This window comes from Euprymna scolopes, chromosome 9 (genome assembly GCF_053919585.1).
Source record: "Euprymna scolopes isolate OS-2025 chromosome 9, ASM5391958v1, whole genome shotgun sequence".
Taxonomy (NCBI): Eukaryota; Metazoa; Mollusca; class Cephalopoda; order Sepiida; family Sepiolidae; genus Euprymna; species Euprymna scolopes.
Window position 1 is genome coordinate 151,341,917 of NC_136490.1, and position 22,036 is coordinate 151,363,952.

Genomic DNA, 22,036 nt, shown 5'->3' on the forward strand with positions numbered 1-22,036 from the left:
TGATATACAATATTGCTAATTTGGATGTAAGGCAAACTATCCTTGCAAAACGACGGAAAAGCAGGTCTCATAGTATATACCAAACGCAAGGCCACAGAATTAAAGCAGTCGTAAATACTTCTGCGAATCTGTTTGGAAAGTCTATTACTCTTTTCCCCAATCCACAGTAATTTTAAATAAACCGGGCATTTCAAGGGTCCAAACTTTTTAGGGGATTTAAAATCCGCAACCTTTTTGAAAATACAGTCATCAATAAGGTCAACAGGATAACCATTATTGATGAATATTTCCCTGATCTTATCGAGTTCGGCGTCTAATCTGTTAGGCGAACAAATCATGAGGGCTCTATATACCAAAGTATTAATTAGGTCGACCTTACGTGATTTTGGTAGAAAAGACAACCAGTTCACATATAGGCCAGTAAATGTCGGCTTTCTATAAATTGTAATGAGAAAGCCCCCCCCCCCTTGAACGTTCGACAAGAACATCCAAGAAAGGAAGCAAAGTGTCCTTCTCACTTTCCATAGTGAACTTAAGAGCCCCATGCAAGGAATTCAACCTATTAAAAAATATCGACGCTTCACTTTGCGATGGAAAAATAGCAAAAGTGTCGTCAACATATCTGAAATATGCAGTGGGTTTAGTTGTAGAATTAAACATAACGGATTCATGGTACCCGACGAAAATATCCGCTAAAGTTGGGGTCAACGGACTCCCCATTGAAACCCCGTCGACCCGACAGTACATAATATCACAAAAACTAAACTCCACGGATTTAGTGCACATTAAAATGAGTTCAATAAGAATCGTTTTAGAAAACCGTGGAGCAGTCAGGCGACCATCATAGAGCGCGTCGGTACATATACATATAGTCTCATCCAACGGTATGTTGGTAAAGAGACTAGAGACATCAAATGAGCACATAAAAGATGTCCCTGCATTTGAATCCAACCCACGTACACAATCAACGAACCGAAAAGAATCTGGGATACAATGCGTGGTATATAACTCACGCACAGGTTGCAGAATTTCCACAAGCCACTGAGCCAAAGAATGTTGTGCTGAACCAACCATTGATAAAATAGGTCTCAGTGGAACACCTTGCTTATGGATTTTGGGGAGACCATACATTCTGGGACGTTGTGACCCAGAGGGCCTGATTCTGTCATAGACGTCCTTGGAAAAAAAACTTCTTTTTAAATAATGCAAGTAGATGTCTTTGCATTTTAGCCTCGTTCTTGCAAGTATTATCCGTCAACTCGACAGGGCCGAGTTTACGGAATTTCGAAACATCATTGAGAATAACTGCCATTTTCTCAACGTAGTCCGATTTGTGCAAAATCACCACTCCTGCACCTTTGTCTGGTTTGCACATATAAATATCAGTATTGGACTTTAACGCTTTCATAGTTTTAAATTGCGTTATGTTCCAGACAAAATCGCTATGATTGACAGGTGTGTTACTGTATCGGTGAGCTAAGGCAACTAAACTGGATTTCATCCCAGACATTTTTTCCGGGGAATTCGGCACATTATGTCTAAGTTGGGAGAACAAAACTTCAAAGGCAGAAAGTGTTCTCTCTTTATTTATACTCGTAGGGGGAATACAAAAATCTAAAACCCTAGACAGAACTATTTTCAATTTCTGTAAGAACAGTTTTTGAAAAATTGAAAATATGTTTACTTCCATTAATGGGTTTACACCCATATCTTCTGCAAACCAGAAGAGCAAGTTGTTTATTATTGTCTTTGGAAGCATTTTGCCTAGCAAATTGATCATCGATAGATAAATACTTGCAAAAACGGAAAAAAGTAAAAAAAATAATATATATATATATATATATATATATATATATATATATATATATATACACGAGCAAACAGTTAATAAAAAATGTTAAAAACACTTTGAAATGAGTTAAAAACATATTTAATCTGAAAAGGAAACACTAGATAAGTGGATAGTCCTTAATCCGCGGAGTTTCGAAGAAATACTTTCCTTCTCATCAGAGGGTAGGAATTAGCAAAATGCGGGATCGAATTTTGCATGCAAAAATATTTGATGAAACAACAAGTCAAAGACCGTCACTGGATTATTTATCTTCCAGACTATCCATTCACGTGTAATCACTTTTTTCTTCACCATATTCCCTCTGCTTCACTTTTTTGTTATCAAGTAAGATCTTTGACTTACTTGTTGTTTCATCAAATACTTTTGCATGCAAAATCCGATCCCGCATTTTGCTAATTCCTACCCTCTGATGAGAAGGAAAGTATTTCTTCGAAACTCCGCAGATTAAGGACTATCCACTTATCTAGTGTTTCCTTTTCAGATTAAATATGTTTTTTTTAACTCATTTCAAAGTGTTTTTAACATGTTTTATTAACTGTTTGCTCGTATTATAAGCTCTATCTCCTATTTGGTTTTATCGAGCTTTTACATCTGGCTGAGATAACTTTATAAATATTAATTCTTTAATATTTATAATATACTTTAATTTTACCATCTTGGATCATTTTGATAAATTTAATTGTAATTTTTATTTTATATATATATATATATATATATATATATATATATATATAAACTGTAATTAGTAAAAACCTAAAGGTGCTCAATACTATTGCAGAGCAAACACATTTTTTATTATCATTTTATCTGTTTTAGTTACACATATTTCTGTTACCGGATCGTATCAACGTATCTTCTAACATTGTCTTTCCAAATCATAATAACCACTTCTGTTCAAGTCTGACGAAGTTGCTGGATCGTTGATACGATCCGGTAACAGAAATATGTGTAACTAAAACAGATAAAACGGTAATAAAATATAAATATATATAAAAAAACAGTAAAAAATAGTTGCTACGGGGTCAAAATTGGAAAAAATTTGGAACTTAGCAGGCGCATGTATGCATGGCAAATATACATTTATATTTTAAAGTAAATTTATTTTTTCTTATCTGTCTGATCAAACGGTAACAACTAAGGCTGGAGTGCTCATTGTTTTGGTTTTGATTCTAGCAGATGACACCCAAGTCATGTTTTTTTTAACTTTTGAAATCACTACTATATATTGGGTACAATATAATGATCAATAGAAAATTGGCTCAATAATAATAAATATGAAATCAGCATGAATGAAAATATCATATTTAAGTTTATTTTACAACCTAGCAAAGCCAGGCACCCTGTTATATATATATATATATATATATAAGTTTGGAAGTGGAAAATTCTGTGTAGCTTAATTGCCATATATATTTTAAAAACTTACAACTTAGTTCTACCTGTATCGAGCACTGTCGAAGTAAATACTGAAAATATTTATGTAGATATATAAAATAATAATAATAATAATATATATATATATATATACTCTCAGCAATTATGCAATGATAAAGATGGATGTGCTCTGCAAGGCTTGCTGATAGAACCCCTATTAATGAACTGAGATCCAAGCTTGCCCTCAATTCAGTAGATGAGACCCTACACTGAAACAGACCAAGATGGTTTGGCCACATCCAATGTATGGCAGTTGACAAATGGCCAAGAAAAATAATTAACTTTGATGTCCTTGTCTAAGAGGTTGACCTAGGAAGAAGTGAAGTGATCACATCAAGCAGGGACTGAAACATCATAGATTAATAGAAGCATTGGTAATGGATCGCATCAAGTAGAGAAAAATCATTTGACCAAGGCGATAATCCAAAGTCCAACCTTTGTACTTGGGAAAAAAGTGATGATAAACAATAGTATATGTATATATATATATACACACACACACACACACTATGTAGAAAAATAAATTCTGGAGGCCAAAAAGTCACCTGTTTTAATGGTAGCACTCCCATCTTCATAGCTCTTCAACTTTTTGAGAAAAAAAAAAAAAAAGGTTCAAGTTTTGGAACAATCTTCATATGACCGTGCTCTGGACGACCATATACAGTCATCGTTCATTGCTGGCAAAAGCACAATGAGAATAGTGGTGACTATGTAGAAAAATAAATTCTGGTTGCTTGTTTTAATGGTTCCATTCTTGTCTTTGTAGCTCTAACTTTTTGAGTAAAAAATAAAAAAATAAAAACAAAAAAAAGGAGGCTTTACTTTTGGAACAACCCTTGTATACACACACACACACACACACATATTACACGCACACACACACTAATGAGATTCATCTCGATGTTGGACTGAAAAATTGAAGACTTCAAGAAACTCCTACTCCGACAACTTAAAAACAAAAAACAATTGGGACAAAGTTGCATTATTGAGTTGTGAACACAGATGGAAGTGCAAACAGTGCATTTCTGATTGATACACCAGTGTTAATGTAATTCCTGCCTTCCATGAGAATTCCCGACTGCCAAAATGTGATAACTGCAGTCAAGAAGAGGAAACCAGCTTAAAATGAGTGAATGATAACGAAAGTTTCTCATCTCCAAACTATAAATAACATCTAATTTGCATGAAAGCCAATAATTTTAGTTTTTTTTCTACTTTTGTTCATCCCAAGTTGCCAATGAAGCATAAAAGATTACTGTGATATGGGCCAAATTTATAAGGGCAATCTGGATTAGGAGTTGATAGCAAAATATTTATTCACATTACATTTAAATTTCTGTATACTGATACAGTGAGGGAAACAAGAAACAGGGGCAATCCAAAATCAGGTGTTTTAAGGAAAAGTTATTAGTAGAAAATCTTCTGGTATTTAGGGACCCTTAGAGTGGTGAATTTTTTTATAGTAATCGGGTAGGTTAGGGGTATTCACATAGAGTTCTGTTTCGGTCACAAAAATAACTTCAGTTAAAAAATTTCAAATTAAAAATACTAACTGCTCTTATTTTTAGAATTGTTGAAATGATCGACTGTAATTCATTGCTGTAATTCTTTAATTCTTCAAATTGCCTGAAAACAGAGAAGAACACAAGAGAAAAGATTAAATAACAATTAAAAAAAAAATAACTTATTCAATATTGATAGTATTGATCTGTAATAAAATTACAAAAGTAGAACGGGACAGAGAGAGAGAGAGAGAACACATATTGATACTGGATTGGAACTAATTCACTTTTTTGTTTTTTCCTTCCACGATATCAATGGCACAAATATACTTTTTTTTTGCACCAATGTTTTGCTGAAAATATTTAATCCAGCTAAGAAATCGTTTTAGATTAGATATGGTGTTAAATGATGATGACGATGATGATGATGATAATAATAATCACCATCATTATTATTTATTAAAGGGAAGTAGTCAACCAATGAATTATTTTCCTTGACGTTTGCAAAACTAAATATCTAAAAAATATATTATTTTAACATTATTAACCTATTAAGTCACAGGGTATTTAATTCTATTTACCATTGTAGTTGAAACTTTGTATAATGTGATTCTCCTATAAACAGGACACTGAGTACATGTGATATATTTTAGAAATCAAGAAGTCATACATCCTAAATAAAATGTACACCTTATCGTTAGCAGTTTGCACGAAGAGTTACATAGCACTTTAGGTTATAAGTTAGTGGCTTATTATGCAAGACTCTTCAGAGTAATATTATGTTGCAAAACTGGTTTATATAAGTTCATACATCATCGACCAAATAAAATACAGAAATGAAAGAAAAGATTGGAAAAAAAATATTTGAGAAGAACAAGAAAACTCTTAGAAACAAAGCTATACAGTAGACATCTAATTAAAGGAATAAATACCTGGGCAGTATCGCTAATACGGTACTCTGAACCATTCATAAGCTGGACCAAAGAGAAACAAGCATCTCGATCAGAGGACTAAGAAACTAATGACAATGCACAATGCATTACACCCAAAAGATGATACCGACAGACTATGTGAAAAGGAACAAAGTAGGAAGAAGACTGTGTAGAAGGCCACTTGGAAAAGTACATGGGCCAGAACACAGAAAGACTGATCACCACAGCCAGAAACACTATTAGGAAGAACAATACAATATATGATGAAACCAAAAATAAAAATACAAGAAAAGAAATGTAGGAAGAGAAAACACTTCATTGATAATTCATAAGAATGACAAAAGAAAATCATGTAAACATCCGGACATGACTAAGGAAAGGACACATGAACAGAGAAGCAGAATCTCTACTGACAGCTGCACAGAATAATGCGATTAGAACAAACCACATTAAAGCTAAAATAGTAGGGTTTCATTTCTGTGACATCTACAGCTGATGTACTAACTGTTATATCACACAGGATTAGCGAATCGCTTGATGGAGGTTTTGTCTCTAGAGCAATAGCTCTTGACATATCAAAGGCTTTTGATAGAGTGTGGCATAAAGGTCTACTTCACAAGATTGCTAGCTATGGAATAGGTGGGAATGTCATCTCAGTTATAAAATCCTTTCTCTCTGATAGGAGTATAAGAGTAGTAATTGATGGGCAGAAATCAGGAATTCACTGTAATAACGCTGGTGTTCCTCAGGGTTCCATCCTGGGTCCAATCCTGTTCCTGATTTTCATCACTGATCTCCCAAATCACATTCTTAGGTCATTCATAAACATGTGCAGATGACAACAATCTATGGTGACACTACAAAGGTAAGCAATGACAAAGATATTTCTGATTCTCTCTCTTCTGATCTTGAGAACATGGTGCAATGGGGAAAAAGGTGGTTGGTTAATTTTAATGCATCAAAAATCAAGCTTCTCTCCTTTCATCATAATCGCTCTGATCCAGACAATGCCCCAATTGAAATGAATGGTTCTATTCTTGGGGAAGCATCATGTCTTGACAAGCTTCTGAGACTGACATTCACTCCTGATCTGAAATGGAACACATGCATCAAATTGGTTGCCAAGATTGCTGGGAAGATGGCTGGATCACTCTACCGCTCCATTAAGTATCTCACTGCTGATGCGATCCCCTATCTGTATAAGAGCCAGGTTCACCCTATAATGGAGTACTGTTGCCACATCTGGGCAGAAGTTGCTCAGCATGCCCTATCCTGCCTTGATAGCGTTCAAAACCGGCTTAGAAATCTAGTAGGTGATGCCCTTTTCTCTTTTCTGCAACCTCTTTCACACAGAAGAGATGTTGTGAGTTTGTCTTGCTATTTTTATGATAAGTGCTTATCTGAACTCCAATCTATGGTCCCCCCTTGTTAAACTTTCACAAAAAACACTCAACTAGCTAAAAACACTATATATGATTTTTCCATTTTCTATCTGTGCCTAAATGTAAATGCAGATTCCATAAACAAAAGTTTCTTTCCCAGAACTGCCTGCTGTGGATTAGTGTCCCACTGGCATGCTTCCTGGCTAAATACAACATGGTAGCCTTCAAATCTAATGTAAATAAGTCCCTGTTAAATTGTCCTCATAAATAATCAAATTCCACCTAATTTACATCATTAGCAATTTCTTCATTACCATCTTACATTCATTAAACATAATCTTCGAGTGGCCTTCAGGCCTTGATAAGTGGTGACCTCAAGTAAAAAAAAAATAAATAAATAAAAGATAAACCACAGGAAAACAGTAAATGTAGACTTCTTATTATATAAATAAAATGTGAATCGGTAAGAACACAACTTAGTGGAAACAAAATATAAAGAAAAACAAATATAACAAATACAGAAAGTGGTTATACGTCAGTCCAACCGCTAAGTTTGCATAAATTGTGCGAGACACATTCTTATGGCTTTTATAGTAAGTGGAAGAGTTCATTGTTATCTGTAACATTGGTGCCACAATAATTAAAATCCAGTTTTAAAAATTTACATGTATAAAACAAGAGAAACTTGTCTGATAACTTTATGTATGTAAAAAAAACTTAGGATCATTCTATGCTGAATAACTGAAAAAAGTAGCTGAAATCTTTAATACTAAAGAAAATGTTACCTGTCAGGCTTCTTAAGCCTAAATGCTGCACTGAGGCTCTTTAATCTTGATTCAGCCTGTAAAATAGAGAAAAAAAAAAGAACTGAAATGATTTCTGTAAAAATTAAAGACGGTAATCTTTTTAGGTACATTGTACCTTAGATAAAGACAACTACAAAAGACAGAAAGGTCAATGGTCAGATTCAATGCCATCAATGTTTTAAGCAACTATAATAGAATCAATAAACAAAGTCTCTGCTACGACATGTCCAATTAAAAAAGCTTTTTCAAAATTTCTTTTGTGTTTATCAATATCATTCCCTTATCTACCCAGCATCGTCTCATTCACCTTTCTACAAACCAAACAAAAGCATTCAATGTGCAAATAACCAAGATTTTATTCATGGAGGAATCGATATTAGAGTCAAGATGATAGAAAATCATTTTATTTTAAATGAATCAATATCAAATATCATATCAGCTGATGTTTGGGCTCGACCATGAATGCCTTGGAAAAAAATCACTTCTAATTAATGGTTTGTTTTAAAATATGCAAACAGAGAAATGGTACCTCTTTTTTTATCTCTATTTAACTTCTTAATAAGAATGAATTAAAATAAAATGGTGTAGTCTTATACTCCACTACGGAGTTAAATTTCCAGATGACAATACCTGTTCTTTTTTTTTTTTTTTTTTTTTTTTTTTTTTAAAAAAAAAGAAATGATTTTCTCAGAATCGAATCTCCCTTCATTTGCTGAGAATTATCTCCCTTAGTCGGTGTAACGTAAATTATTGCCCTGTAAAAATTCTTTTTATCTATAAGAAAGATACTATTTTTAGGATGGAATTTTTCGATTTTCAATACTTATCAGATGAATTTCTGTACAAAACATATCTAAGAACACTGCCAGACATATAAATTACCTTTGAGTGAAATTTGCAAAATACAGGCTAAGGCGTTTCAAAACCTATGAGGAAGGAACTCACACACACACAAAGTGACTTTTATATAATAGTAAAGAAATGACCAAATTTAACACTGACAAACATTTTATCATAATTACCTTATTCTGATAATCACTTGCATAGGCCAACTCTTTCCAACCAGAATCCTGCCAAATAGAATCAATGATTAATGATAAAAAAAAAGGCAGACAACAAAAAAATTTAAAAAATATGTTTAATTTATTTTAATTAATAATCAAATTTTGCAGTAGTTCACAATCAATCTTATATATTCATCATAATCTTTTATACATGACTATTATGGGCTCCGTTATGTCTCAAGAGGCAATGTAAGAGTGCCTGCACATAGTCGTGAAACAAGGGTTGCATAATCCCAAACCTCACTTCTTACAAATCACCCCTGCTCAAGTACATGCTATCATAAAAAACCTTGACACTTCAAAAGCATGTGGACCCAATCTCATCCCAGCTGTGCTATTAAAAAAGTGCTCAGCTGAAGTAGCTCCAGTTCTCTCCAAACCCTACAGCAAATGCCTTAATGAATCTTGCTTGCTTGGAAAACTCCTTCTGTGGTACCAGTATTCAAGAATTCTGGCAAAAGAACTGACCCATTAAATTATCGCCCCATTAGCCTCCTCCCACTTTTTGCCAAAATATTTGAGACCTTAATTAACCATGCTCTAGTCCAGCACCTTCCAGGTGTTAAGCTTCTGACTGACAAACAATATGGATTTAGACAAGCCCGTTCCACAGCAGACATCCTAACTAATCTCTGAACGTATATACCATTCACTGGACAAAGCGGGGGGGGGGGAGGGGCAGAGCGGTAGCTCTAGATATATCTAAGGCTTTTGACAGGGTATGGCATGAGGGTCTTCTCAGGAAGATTAGATCATACGGTATCACTGGTAGAATACTTAACATAATTATATCCTTCTTAGATAAGAGAAAAATCCAGGTTGTCCTCGACAGTCGTACATCTAAACAATATGATATAAATGCGGGAGTGCCCCAGGGGTCTATCCTTGGACCTCTATTGTTCCTGATATTCATAAATGACCTCCCCGACAAAATTTCCTCTGAGATGGGTATATATGCTGATGACACCACACTCTATAACAGATACAACAGGAAAACAAATGAACACATATCTAAAGAAATGGCAGAAACACTAGAGGATGACGTCCAATCTGTAGTGGAATGGGGACAAAAATGGATGGTCACGCTCAATGCCGCCAAGACTAAACTAGTTTCATTCAATAATTACAAGAAACCTTCTCTACCACCTATAACAATGGCCAACGACTCTTTATCTGAGAGTACGTCTTTCAAGCTCCTTGGCCTAACGTTCACAGGAAACATGAGTTGGAACAATTACATTGAGGGCATTGCCAGGGCTGCTGCAAGGAAGGTGGGCTCTCTCTACCGTGCTAGAAAACTACTAACACCCGAAAGTATCCTGTACCTCTATAAGGCAACCATTCACCCATGTATGGAGTATTGTTGTCATATTTGGGCTGGTGCATCTGCTACTAGTCTCTCACTCCTTGACAAGGTTCAAAAGAGAGTCGCAAATCTGATAGGCCCTGAACTGGCATCTAAGCTTCAGCCTCTGTCCCATCAACGAAACGTTGCATCCCTCTGCCTGTTCTACAAGTATTATAATGGTGAATGCTCTGACGAACTGCAAGCACTTGTTCCCCCACCACGTGAACACCCTCGACAGACCCGACAGGCTGCAAAATCCCACCCCCACACTGTAGAGATCCCTAGATGTAAAAGATCTTTCTACTCCAGTAGTTTCTTCCCCAGAACTGCTAGACTTTGGAATTCCATTCCAGGTCTCTGCTTCCCCAACTGTACTGACGTGCAGAAGTTCAAGTGCAACGTGAACCAACATCTTGCTGCCCAAATCCCTACATAGTACCCCAGTAGTTGTTCCCCCTGTTAGTAGCCCCCTACACCAAAGTGGCAATGTGCCTTGTATGGGGTGAAAATGTAATAAAAAAAAAAAAAAAAGTCGGAACTGTCTGATTCCAGTGGCAAGAAGTCCAGGATGATTGGAAACAATGCCAAGATAAGCAGAGAGCACATACAAAACCTAGTATTCCCAAATGGTCACCCATTTAGTACTGACCAATCTTAATGCTGCTTAACTTTGGTGATCTAACAGGAATCAGTGTATCAGCGTGATTATGCCATATATCATATATATGATAGGTGTATAAATATATCAATCTTATATATCCATCATTATCTTTCATATATACTAGGTGTATAAATATGTGTGCTCAGAAAATGAGGTCTGTTCTATACCTGATTGGAAACCAATTTTACCATGAGAAAGGGGGATGCCATCATGTGCATTAATCAGAAAGGGAGCGATGGAAAAGAAAAGGCTGTTAAGAAGCCTTGACACTTGGGACCACATTCACCCAGGACAAGTTGAGCCGTCTCCTCTCATAGAACACACAGTGTCCCGGATGAATGCAGACCAGGCATGATGGTTCACAGCATCCAAGAGTTATGGGCAGGCAGTTCCATGACCAGCGGCAAACACTGTAGACTTGTGGACCGGAGCAAAGTTCTGCATTGGCTTTGATGTGCATAACCAGGTCTTCAGCTGGCCTTTCAAGTATCTGCTAATCTTGGAGCAGTTCTGGGGTTATTGTTTCATGGATAAACTTTCTGGAGTTGTGGTACACAGTTAAGGACCAATACAATAGAAGATCACAGAGGGAATATCGTAAATTGCTTCATATTAATGAGTCAATAACTTTTTACGGTTGCAATTAGAAACTAAGATATGAACAACAACAAACAAAAACAGCGATAGAAAATATTGTATACTAATTGAATGAAATTGTTTACTAATTTCATACAAACCTGTCGCAAGAAACTCATGAATACTTTGTCAGCACAAAGAATTGGATGAGACGCGCAACGGAGCAAATAAATCTGAAAAGAAAAAAATGAGGAATAAATAAACAGCAACAAAAAATTATCAGAGAAAAATTTCTTAACAGAAATAAAAATTTTTTTTTTGACAAAGTTTCATCAATGAGGGTTTGACTTAGTTTGTCCATTTTATGACAAATTAATACTTTTGGGTGGGGAGTTATTTCATCTCAAAACACAACAATACTTATTGTCAATGATTCATTGTACACAATTAGTTGAACATAAGTTGCTATTTTATTCATAGCTTCAAAGAAAACTAGTTTATGTCTTGCTATGAATAGATGATTACAATGTATCCAATAGAATTTGAACCGAGCATACTTGACTATCTAGCCGCCCACAATGATATAGGACTCCTACAAGATGCCAAATCTTTATAAAGATACAAAAAGGTGTTGACAGACTTTTTTTTCTTTTTTTTTAAATCACTAAAATTCAAAGAATTATCCAACATATTATAGGAATACAAGTTTTATAGCAAAATAATGTGAGGTTAACATAATTTATCTTCGGACAGATCAGATTAACATAGATGTTCAATAAAATTTTAAAGAAAAAAACTTGTTGAAAATTATAAAAGAAAGTTATCTATATTTCTATAAAAGTGAAAATGTCTGTGTGTGTGTGTGTGTGTCTGTGTACATTTCCCTGCCAAATAACTGTCAATTTTCGGTCTAGAGACTCAAGATCTGCCATAAGGAGTATTGAGATTTGAGAACATCTTTTTAATTGGCTTTCGGGCAGAAATTTGGGTGTCAAGGGTTCAAAGTTCAACGATTTGACCTTTGAAAACTCTACCAAACTCCGCCACCAATTTTGGGTCTAAATACTTGAAATTTTAAATGTAGATTACTTGGACATGGATCAAACTTTTTAATTTGATTTGAACCCCAAAAAATAAATGTTAAGGGGTCAGAATTTGGGTCAAAGTTTTAAGAAAATTGACCTCTGCAGTCTCTACTAAATTACTCAGTCAATTTCTGGTCTATATATTTGAAATTTTACATAAAGGTTGTTCAGAGATAGGGCAAGGTTTTTAATTTGTTTGATTAAACTACAAGTGACAATCTCACAATGCCATCGCTATCATTTTATGATTAAACTACGGGGCATCTCATGATGCTATGTTCAAAACAATCTGAAGAGACAAGGGAGACAACTTCAAATCAAGATTTTAGGAAACCATTTATAACATGGGAAAGTGTGCAATGGAAAAACTAAAAGTCACTAAAAATGATTTTATTTATAAAAATAAAACTATTTCATCAAGTTACATGATTTTTGGTGTATGATATTTTCTTTCTGCCATGAGTATGTGCATCATACAAATTTTTCTTTATTTTTGTTTTTTCATAGGCTGGAATTTTGTTGTAAATCTCCTTTCATGGTTGCTTTTGATGATTTCATGAAACAAGCTTTCTAGCAAATGAAGGCAGAAAAATATTTTGTAAAATGTTTTTGTACTTGTTTCGAATGTTGTTTCGAATACAATTTGTTTGAAGATTATAAAATTTTTATTTATAGAATCTTAGCGGTTATTGATCAAAATGCAACCAAGTAAATGCTTACCTCAAGAGCTGCCCTTCTCCTCTCGATGAAATCCAAATTGAACTTATCAGACGGTGCATTCTGCCAGAGGTATGTTGCCTGAAGGAAGAAAAGGTAAAAAAGAGACATCTTTTCATTTGTAGACATCATACTTAAATAATATTATTGTTAATGAACACTTTTAAATATGGTATGATTTTCTTTTCATATTGCTTGAAGTAAAACGCACAAGAGATTGCTTGTTTTATTTTACGGTATATCAAGGCTTTTCAAGTTATTTAATGTTTTAAACTCTGTGGCCTAATGTACACAGCGAACATGAATTGGAACAGATACACTGAGAGCATTGCTAGAAAGCTACTTACACTACTGAAAGTATCTTGTACTTCTATAAGGCCACCATTCATCATTTGTTGTCACATTTGGGATGGTGCTTCTCCAAAAGAGAGTCACCAACCTGATAGGTCCTGAACTGTCATCTAAGCTTCAGCCTCTGTCCCATCGACAAAATGTTGCATCCCTCTGCTTGTTCTACAAGTATTTTAATGTTGAATGCTCTGACGAACTGCAAGCACTTGCACTCCTCGATGTAAATACTCCCGACAAACAGCTAAATCCCACCCCTACACAGTAGAGATCCCTAGGTGTAAGAAGGCCTTCTACTCCAGTAATTTCTTTCTCAGAACTGCTAGATTTTGGAATTCCTTTCCAGGATTCTGCTTTCTCAACTGTACTGACATGCAGAAGTTAAAGTGTAATGTGAACAGACATTTTGTTCCTCATCTCCCTTCATAATATCAAACGTATGTCCCCAATAGTAGGCCACTACTTCAAAGTGGCACTGTGCCTTGTTTGGGGTGAAAATTAAACAAAAAGATTTTTTTAAATGTTGAATTCATTAATTTTGGAAAAAAAATTTTATTCTTCAAGTTCTTTATATCCTCAAATGTTTATGATTGATGTTTGGTATCGTTGTTTTAATGAGAAAAATTGTTGCTTTTCTTTTTGGCGTTGCAGAAAATGATAAAGTTTTGCAAAGGGGATGGAATAAAAACAACATCAATGATTCGTGCATTTAAGTCAGGAAGCCGATATCTTCAGACAGCTTGATTTGATAGCAGCAGAATACACAAGAGAATGAAACAAAATAAAGGCATTTTAAAAATGATCATTTTAAACATCCGCTCCAAAGAATTTAACAAAATTTGTTTCATAAAAAGGTGCATTATATTATCTTGCCAAAAACACAAAATATAGAAAAATACAAAAATGTCCATATTTTTTTATAAAAACAAAAAGAAAAACTGAAAGACTATTTATTCAATTCTGAAACAACACTTGTTTATGATCTTTTCTTGAATAAAACAACTATGAATTTTGCAATAGAACTGAATTATTTCTAAATTTAATATTAATATATTTAATATGTATTGAAGTTACAAACACAATAGTAGCAAAGAAAATAAATTAAAAAAATTCATAACCTCAATATAAGCTTATTTTTTTGTTTTTAGTTATTTAAAATTACAAATACATAAGATTTAAATTAATACATTTTTGTTTTTTATATTTACATTAAATTATTATTATAATCTTAACTACACAGCATAAACAAAGATGAACTTCTTTAAGTCGTATTTGAAAAACAAAACAAAACAGACAAAAAAAAAAGACAAAAAATAATGAATTTTATTTTATTTATAGAAATGAAAACAAGACCTTTTATCTTCACCCAGACAACTCAGAGTAAATAAAACCAATAATAAATTATATTGATTATAATTTATTCTGAATGTATAAAATGCTTTAAGGATATACGAGTTTAAGATATGCCATTATTTCTTGATAAGCATACATTATTTTTATAACCACACAAATATCATGTTGAAACATTAGTTCTCATCAGATCAAAGTTAAGCAACTTTCAGTTATGTCAGCATTTAGATGAGTAACCAATTTGAAATAGCAATAACCATAAGTTTGTGAGGGGAAATGGTGGTGAAACTTTCTTTCATACTCTCTCTTCACCCTCGAATTACGAATAAAATAGTAGACTAGACTAGACTCCTAAACCTTAGTAGAGAAATTATGTCATCAGTTCTTCTCTGCACATTCCAGCATTGCTTCTAGTTATGTTAGATTTCTTCTTGCCACTAAATTTAAACTATACCAGGCCAGAAAAAGTGTGGTTATATATTTTATAAGGGTGGATCTATTGTCTGTTGAAATGAGACTTTAACAACACGCCAAAAGATGTTGCTTTCAACAGAGCACAGTGAAAGCATTATGTTTGCATGGTAAAGAAATATAAAATTAAAACTTATGACAATACTTTACTTTGTTATCCAATAGTTATACATTTTTAACACTTTTTTAAGAAACAAAATTAGAGAAATTTATTTGATTAAAATAATAAAATGTGTGAACTTATTTGAGAAGTAAAAATATTTGTGTTAAACCTTTTTCACAAATCAACTTTTTTTTTTTTTTAAATATTATTTCATCAGCAAAACATGTATGTATAAGCTATTATATTGTATTGTTCGGACTATTGTTCTCATCTTGAGTGTTATTCTCACGTTTCAGGTAATATAACCACTGACCTCCTTCATCGAATTCAGGAAGCTTTCTATTAACTCAGGAATCTGCACAGAATTTTGAACAGAACCCTTTTTTTTGATCCATAAGAGTAAAATGTTATCATTCCATCAACCATGACTGGGAAGAAGTCTTAAGTAATTCACAATTGTATATATAGGATCGCCTTTACTAAGGATTGAACCTTCAACCTCTAGAAGAGTGAACTCAATTTTACTTAGTACTTTATCCGTTATGCGATGGATCCTTGTGAACAACAAGGACATTAGAGATAAAATACAGGGTGGAACGATAAAATTGTCGCCCTAGAAAAGATGACAGGATTCCATTTCTGTTAGATAAAAACCAGTTTCCTTTTTTTTGTTGTTGCAGACTATCTACTAGTTGGCCAGGTGTGTACAAATTCCAAGAGTGATAAGAGTCTTCTATCATGTTTGAAAGTGACACAATGTTCAATGAGCGAGATCGAGAGATCTGCCGCCATCATACAACTCATACTCTCTTCCAAATCAAAGTTACGTCAACGGGACCATTGCATCACCCTCAAAATGCATCACTGGATTGCCACAAATAACAGGGACATGCCTAAGGTGATGAAAACAAAGTTTCCGACCATGGTTATGTTCTTTGGTGTGGTTTTAAGTGAGGGCCATATCATGCCACCTCACATCTTCAAAGTCAGCTTGAAAGTCAACACCCAAATGTACCTGGATGTGCTGAAGAGTGTGGTGATCCCCTGGTGCAATCAGGTGGTTGCCAGCAGATCCTGGGTGTGGCAGCAGAACTCTGTGTCGGCCTACAAGTCCAAAGAGACCCAGGCTTGGCTTTAGAAGGAGTTCCATGAATTTGTACCCTTCTCTTACTGCTCCTCCCACTACCAAAACCCACTGGACTACTTCATTTGGTTATACATTGAGAACATCGTCAACATGACCTCCTACAACACTAAAGCCAGCCTGATTGCCATTATCCATTGAGCTCCCACCAGCACTTGTGGAAAAGGCATGCTCCCAGTTCCAGACCTGAATTGAGGTGGTTATTGAGGCTGAAAGCCGCTACATTGAATAGATGTAAGCTCTACTACATAATGAAGTTATCTGAATTTATTTTTTCAATAAAAGCTTGAAGATAGAGCTGTAGTGTTGTTTTATTTAGGGTGACACTTATCGTTCCACCCTGTATTTCTTAAGGTTGAAGATTCAATCTTTAGTGAAGGTGATACTAAGAATACAATTAGGAATTACTTAAAACTTCTACCTGGTTATGGCTGAAAGAAAAACAGGTTACCTCTGTGGATTAAATAAAAAGTTCCGTTCAAAATCCTGTGCAGATTCCATAATTCGACAGAAAGATTCTCAAATTCAACAAGATACACCTGAAGAAGGTCATAGGCTGAAATGTGCAAATAACTCCAGTCTGAAAAATGCAAATTATCAATCCTCATCTAAAAAAATTCAGAAACATAAGTTATTAATTAAAAACAAAATATGGTAAAAAAAAAAAAGAAAGAAAAATGCATTACATTTTAAAAAGTATTTAAACTGATAGTGATTGCATTCAAAACAAACTAATTTTCTTAAAACAAAATTATTCAAATTTTATTAATGTGAATAAAGTTGACATTTTAAAGTTGTAAAATAAAAAAAAAAAAAGATGGTAAATTAACCTTCTTTTCTGGTAGAGGTGGTACCACCACAGCTGGGTAAGTGGCATCAAGGTAATTGCGAACGATTTCAAATTCACTGTAACGACGCCACACAGAAGTGGTACCATCTCCGAAACCCTTCATCTCCCGATCAGTAACTCTGAAAGTAAATTTTAAAAAATAAAAAATAAAAATGAGTCGCACACTAAGTTGCTTAATCATGGAAAGGAACAAACATTTTGATTTGTCTATTTTCTTATTTTCTTAAGAAATAAAAATAATTAAACATGTTTCCATCATCTCATTATCTTAAAACTTTAATAACATCTAATGAAGTCTGTCTCATTTAAGAATTGTGTGGTTATTGGAAGACGGAAAAAATGTTTGTAGAAATTTGGATTTATACAAAGATTTTTATCCACACACATTATTCACACTTACATATACACACACACACACACATATATATCTATAATATAAAGCTGAATGTTGGTTGGTTGGTTGTTTTTGTTTTACGGCATATCAACCCTTTTCGGGTTATTTAATGCCGAATCCAAAGATTTTGAAGAAAAATTTTTTTAATAGAATATATTTGTTGTTTTCACATCAGTTTCTATTTAACTCATAGTTGGGACCCTAACAGGTACTACCACTCCGGGTCAGAGTGGACTTGGGAGCAATGGTAATTAAAGGGTGGCTCCACACTCCTCAAAGCCCACAAACTGGGGCCTCACCACTGGATATAGTTTAAGGTCATATCCAGGACCCTCATTGAGGGACTTTTACCCTCTGCAGGGGGACAGTCGGCGTATTCTAATGCCCCACCAACAGGGCCAAAGCTCTGTGTGTGTGTGTGTGTGTGTGTGTGTGTCTGGTCACGAATAGGTTCCTATATGGTTGACTATTTTAAAAAACTGATTACATATAATGATAGATGTATCGACACACAGGAATGGGTATGTTTGATCTGGCAGAATGGTGGTTCTTTAAATTGTGGGGTCTGCGTTCACGCCTGGTCCACAAAGTATGGAAATAAAAAATGTAAAAAAACGTTTACAAGTGTTTTTGATATAGATGTACATAAGAATACTTTGATAAGAATGTTTTAACTTAAATAGGGATGGTATAATAAAAGTTGTGGGGTCTGCATTCGCGCCTGGCCTCCATAGAATGGAAATAGGCACAGACTTTAATAAAGACTTTTCATATCTATCTGTGTAAGTATACTTTGATAATTATGTCTCAGTTTGAAGAAATATGGTATAATAAAATTATGGGGTGTTCGTTCGCGTCTGACCTCCATAGAATGGAAATATGTAACAAAGTTTAACAAGGTTTTTTAATATAGATCCACAGAATATTGTGATAAGTGTTTCAGTGTGAACAGGTATGGTATAATAAATTATGGGGTTTATCTATTTTATTTTTACTTTCATCATATTTTGCTTTGGTTTTGATAACCCCCGAATTCAAAGCTATCTCTTTACAACCCTTCCTTTTCATAACCTATCATACTTTAACAAATCAGAGTCCATTTTCTGTAGGCTGTTTTTGAATCCAGTCAACGACGGGTACTTTTGCTAGTAAATAAATAAAAATGAAGAAGCTTAAAAGAAAATGAAATTTCAGACCAAATGAAAGTGTTACTATGTGAAATAATGAATAAGAATGTAAACAGACTGATAATTTGGTTGTGAAAACTGACCTTAATCTAAAGTAGAAAAAAGACTATTGAAAAAGAAAGTCTGTTTTATTGAAGAATTGAATGGAGAGTGGAAGGCATAGTATTAAGTTCAGAGAAACAGAAATAGAGAGATATGAAGGGGGGGGGCGAGAAGAAAGGCAAGGAAAATGTGAGAAGGATAGGCAGGTATTTAGTTGTGTCAACAAGATCGTTGAGAGATGCACAGAAAACATTCATTTTCAATAAAGCCTTTTTTTCTACTACAGATTAAAATATCAGTTAGGTTTAGAGACGTGTGTGTATTATTATTTTAACTAGACTACATACTTATTAAAAATTTCATATGCACATATACAAGTATATGATTTTTTTTTTGTAACTTTGTTGACACTTGAGTATTTCTTGTATTTCATGTCATTTGAAAGCGGAAACCACATTTTTATAGTATTGCAAAATTTAAGGAATAGTGCCGAGCTCTATGAATAAATTTATCTTTAATTGACCTTTGACAACTAAATATTTTTGTTTACTAGCCAAATAGAAAAGTTACAAGCCAAACCTACATTATTTTTGGAATATGAAATTTTCATTCCGTCATGAATACATACATCATAAAGATTTTTCTGTATTCATATTTTAAATAAGTGTAATTCTAAATATGCACCAAAATTTATGTTAAGATTTGAAGGTATAAACATTCAAAATTTTTCAGATTTTTTTAACAACTTCATTGGGGGGGGGGGAGAAAGGATTGTTCTATTAAACTTTTATTGTTTAAATAATTTAACTTTTTTTTTTTTTAATAAAACAAGCAAAGTCGAAAAGGTATTTTTCACTAAGTAATGAGCTTTGGAAGATTGTCAGAAAAAAAAAAAAGCACAATCGCTAAAAGATAAGCATTTTATTTTTTCTAGTTGCCACTTGGAAAAAAAAAAAAAATGCAACTGTTTCACTCACAATGTAAATCCCCGGTGTGCCAAAGTATGCTACTCAATACCTGAAAGCTTCAACAGTGCATTGAGCTAAATAGAGAGCATATGGGGCTTTAATAAATGTTTTACTAAACATCATGTCTTATGTTGCAAAAAAAAAAAACCTGAAGTGCTACAAAGCTACATAGTAGGCTGTTTCAGACATTGAAGAGGTCAGTTAATGATGATCTGATCCTAGCAGGCAACAAACAGGAAAAGCTAGAAGCCATTCTGCAAACATCTAACCTCAAGCATGAGACAAAAAAAAAAAAAAATGAAAATAATACTCTATCAGTTTCTATATCGCAGTTGCATATTTCTTCTTTGTTACATACATTATTGGGTAGAAATAAAATTATATAGTTACTTTATGGAAATCGCTCCAGACAAGGCAGAAAGCCACTTGATCCAATAAATTAACAAAAACTAATTCTAAATTAAAAACGTAGCAAATAACAATTTTTATATTAGGTGCAAAAAGAATGACGTTTTTTTTTATATATAGTTGAACGTCAAAAAACAACATTTTTGCACCAACCTAATAGATTCTGACCCCTTTGTCGGAAACATTACTCATGGAGTGCGAGGATTAAATGACAAAATAAGGAAAGTGAGAATTACAATGGTGGACCTTGTATATAAAATCAAATTCTGGCATCATACAGTCAACTCTGTATGGTTACTGGTAGTTCCGTACCTACCATTATTCAGATGTTGTAGTTTACTTCACAAGGGACAAAAAAAAAAAAAATCACCCAATCTGAAGAGTGCAACTGTCAGTCACCAATCATTTAGATCTACATAAGCTCTATCACTGATATTAAGCACCGTCTTTGATAAACATACCTTCACCATAGTAGTTATCCGAGGTTTATTAGATAGAAAATCTGCAGCAGTATGGATAAATTCATGATAATTCTTAGCATAAGATGGAAGAATGTTTTGTCGGAGTTGGATGTTAGCAAAACTTGAATTTGATGAAATGCATGTAACAATATTAGTTTCATCAGTGTAGCCGAGTGTTTTATCAACACGCTCTTAAGACTTAACGAATGTATAAATGATGAAAATATTGCATTTATATGGAAATCAGCAGTTGGAATCCCAACATCTGATTTATCTGGTAAATATAGACATGTTGTGTCATATGGCACAATCACGTTGAGACACCGGTTCTCACCAGATCACCAAAGTTAAGCAACGTTGAACCTGGCCAGTACCAGATGGGTGACCATTTGGGAAGGTGAGGCGCTGTATGCTGTATGTACTGCGAGGTAAAATACCAGGTTGAGAAACTGGTGTGGTCTATCCTTCTTTCGAGGGAGATGGAACTCTCTTAAGCCGTGGTAGACACCCCGTCTAGTGATAACAATAAAACATACCCTTGATAGCCTTGGCGAAGCATCAAGTATTCAGCTACTGACAAGATTCAAATTATACTACAAACTCGTGTAGTAAGTTCAATCGCAGCTACGGCCGTGCTGGATGGATGGATAGATATGTTTCTCTGACAGGTATTGAAGTTGTCATCGTCATCATCTTCAGTTTAATGTCCATTTTACATGTAGGCATGTGCTGGACAGCTTTTAGAAATTGATTTCTAAATTAGCCTGTCTCTGGCCAATTCATTATTTAAACTACATGACCTCTAATGCAACAGATTTTCATTTGAAATCATTTCCTTAGTTAAGGCAAAATGCTCTTCCTGACGCACAATTGAACCATGATACTTGATATTTGCATTTTAAACTTTAATTCAAACTATTATATATATAAAATAATTTTATAAAATCAACA

General features: G+C 34.1%; 1 protein-coding gene across 1 annotated transcript in view; it reads right to left on the reverse strand.

Moving 5' to 3' along the window:
- LOC145284922 (sorting nexin-4-like) overlaps positions 1-22,036 on the reverse strand; it is a 56,598-nt gene that overhangs the window by 28,988 nt on the left and 5,574 nt on the right. The window contains exons 3-8 of the mRNA XM_080134016.1: positions 17,606-17,744; positions 13,363-13,440; positions 11,719-11,790; positions 8,931-8,978; positions 7,888-7,943; positions 4,840-4,912 (exon numbers count right to left, since the gene is read on the reverse strand). Coding sequence (XP_079990142.1) covers positions 4,840-4,912; positions 7,888-7,943; positions 8,931-8,978; positions 11,719-11,790; positions 13,363-13,440; positions 17,606-17,744 — 466 coding nt within the window. The remainder of the gene's footprint in view (positions 1-4,839; positions 4,913-7,887; positions 7,944-8,930; positions 8,979-11,718; positions 11,791-13,362; positions 13,441-17,605; positions 17,745-22,036) is intronic.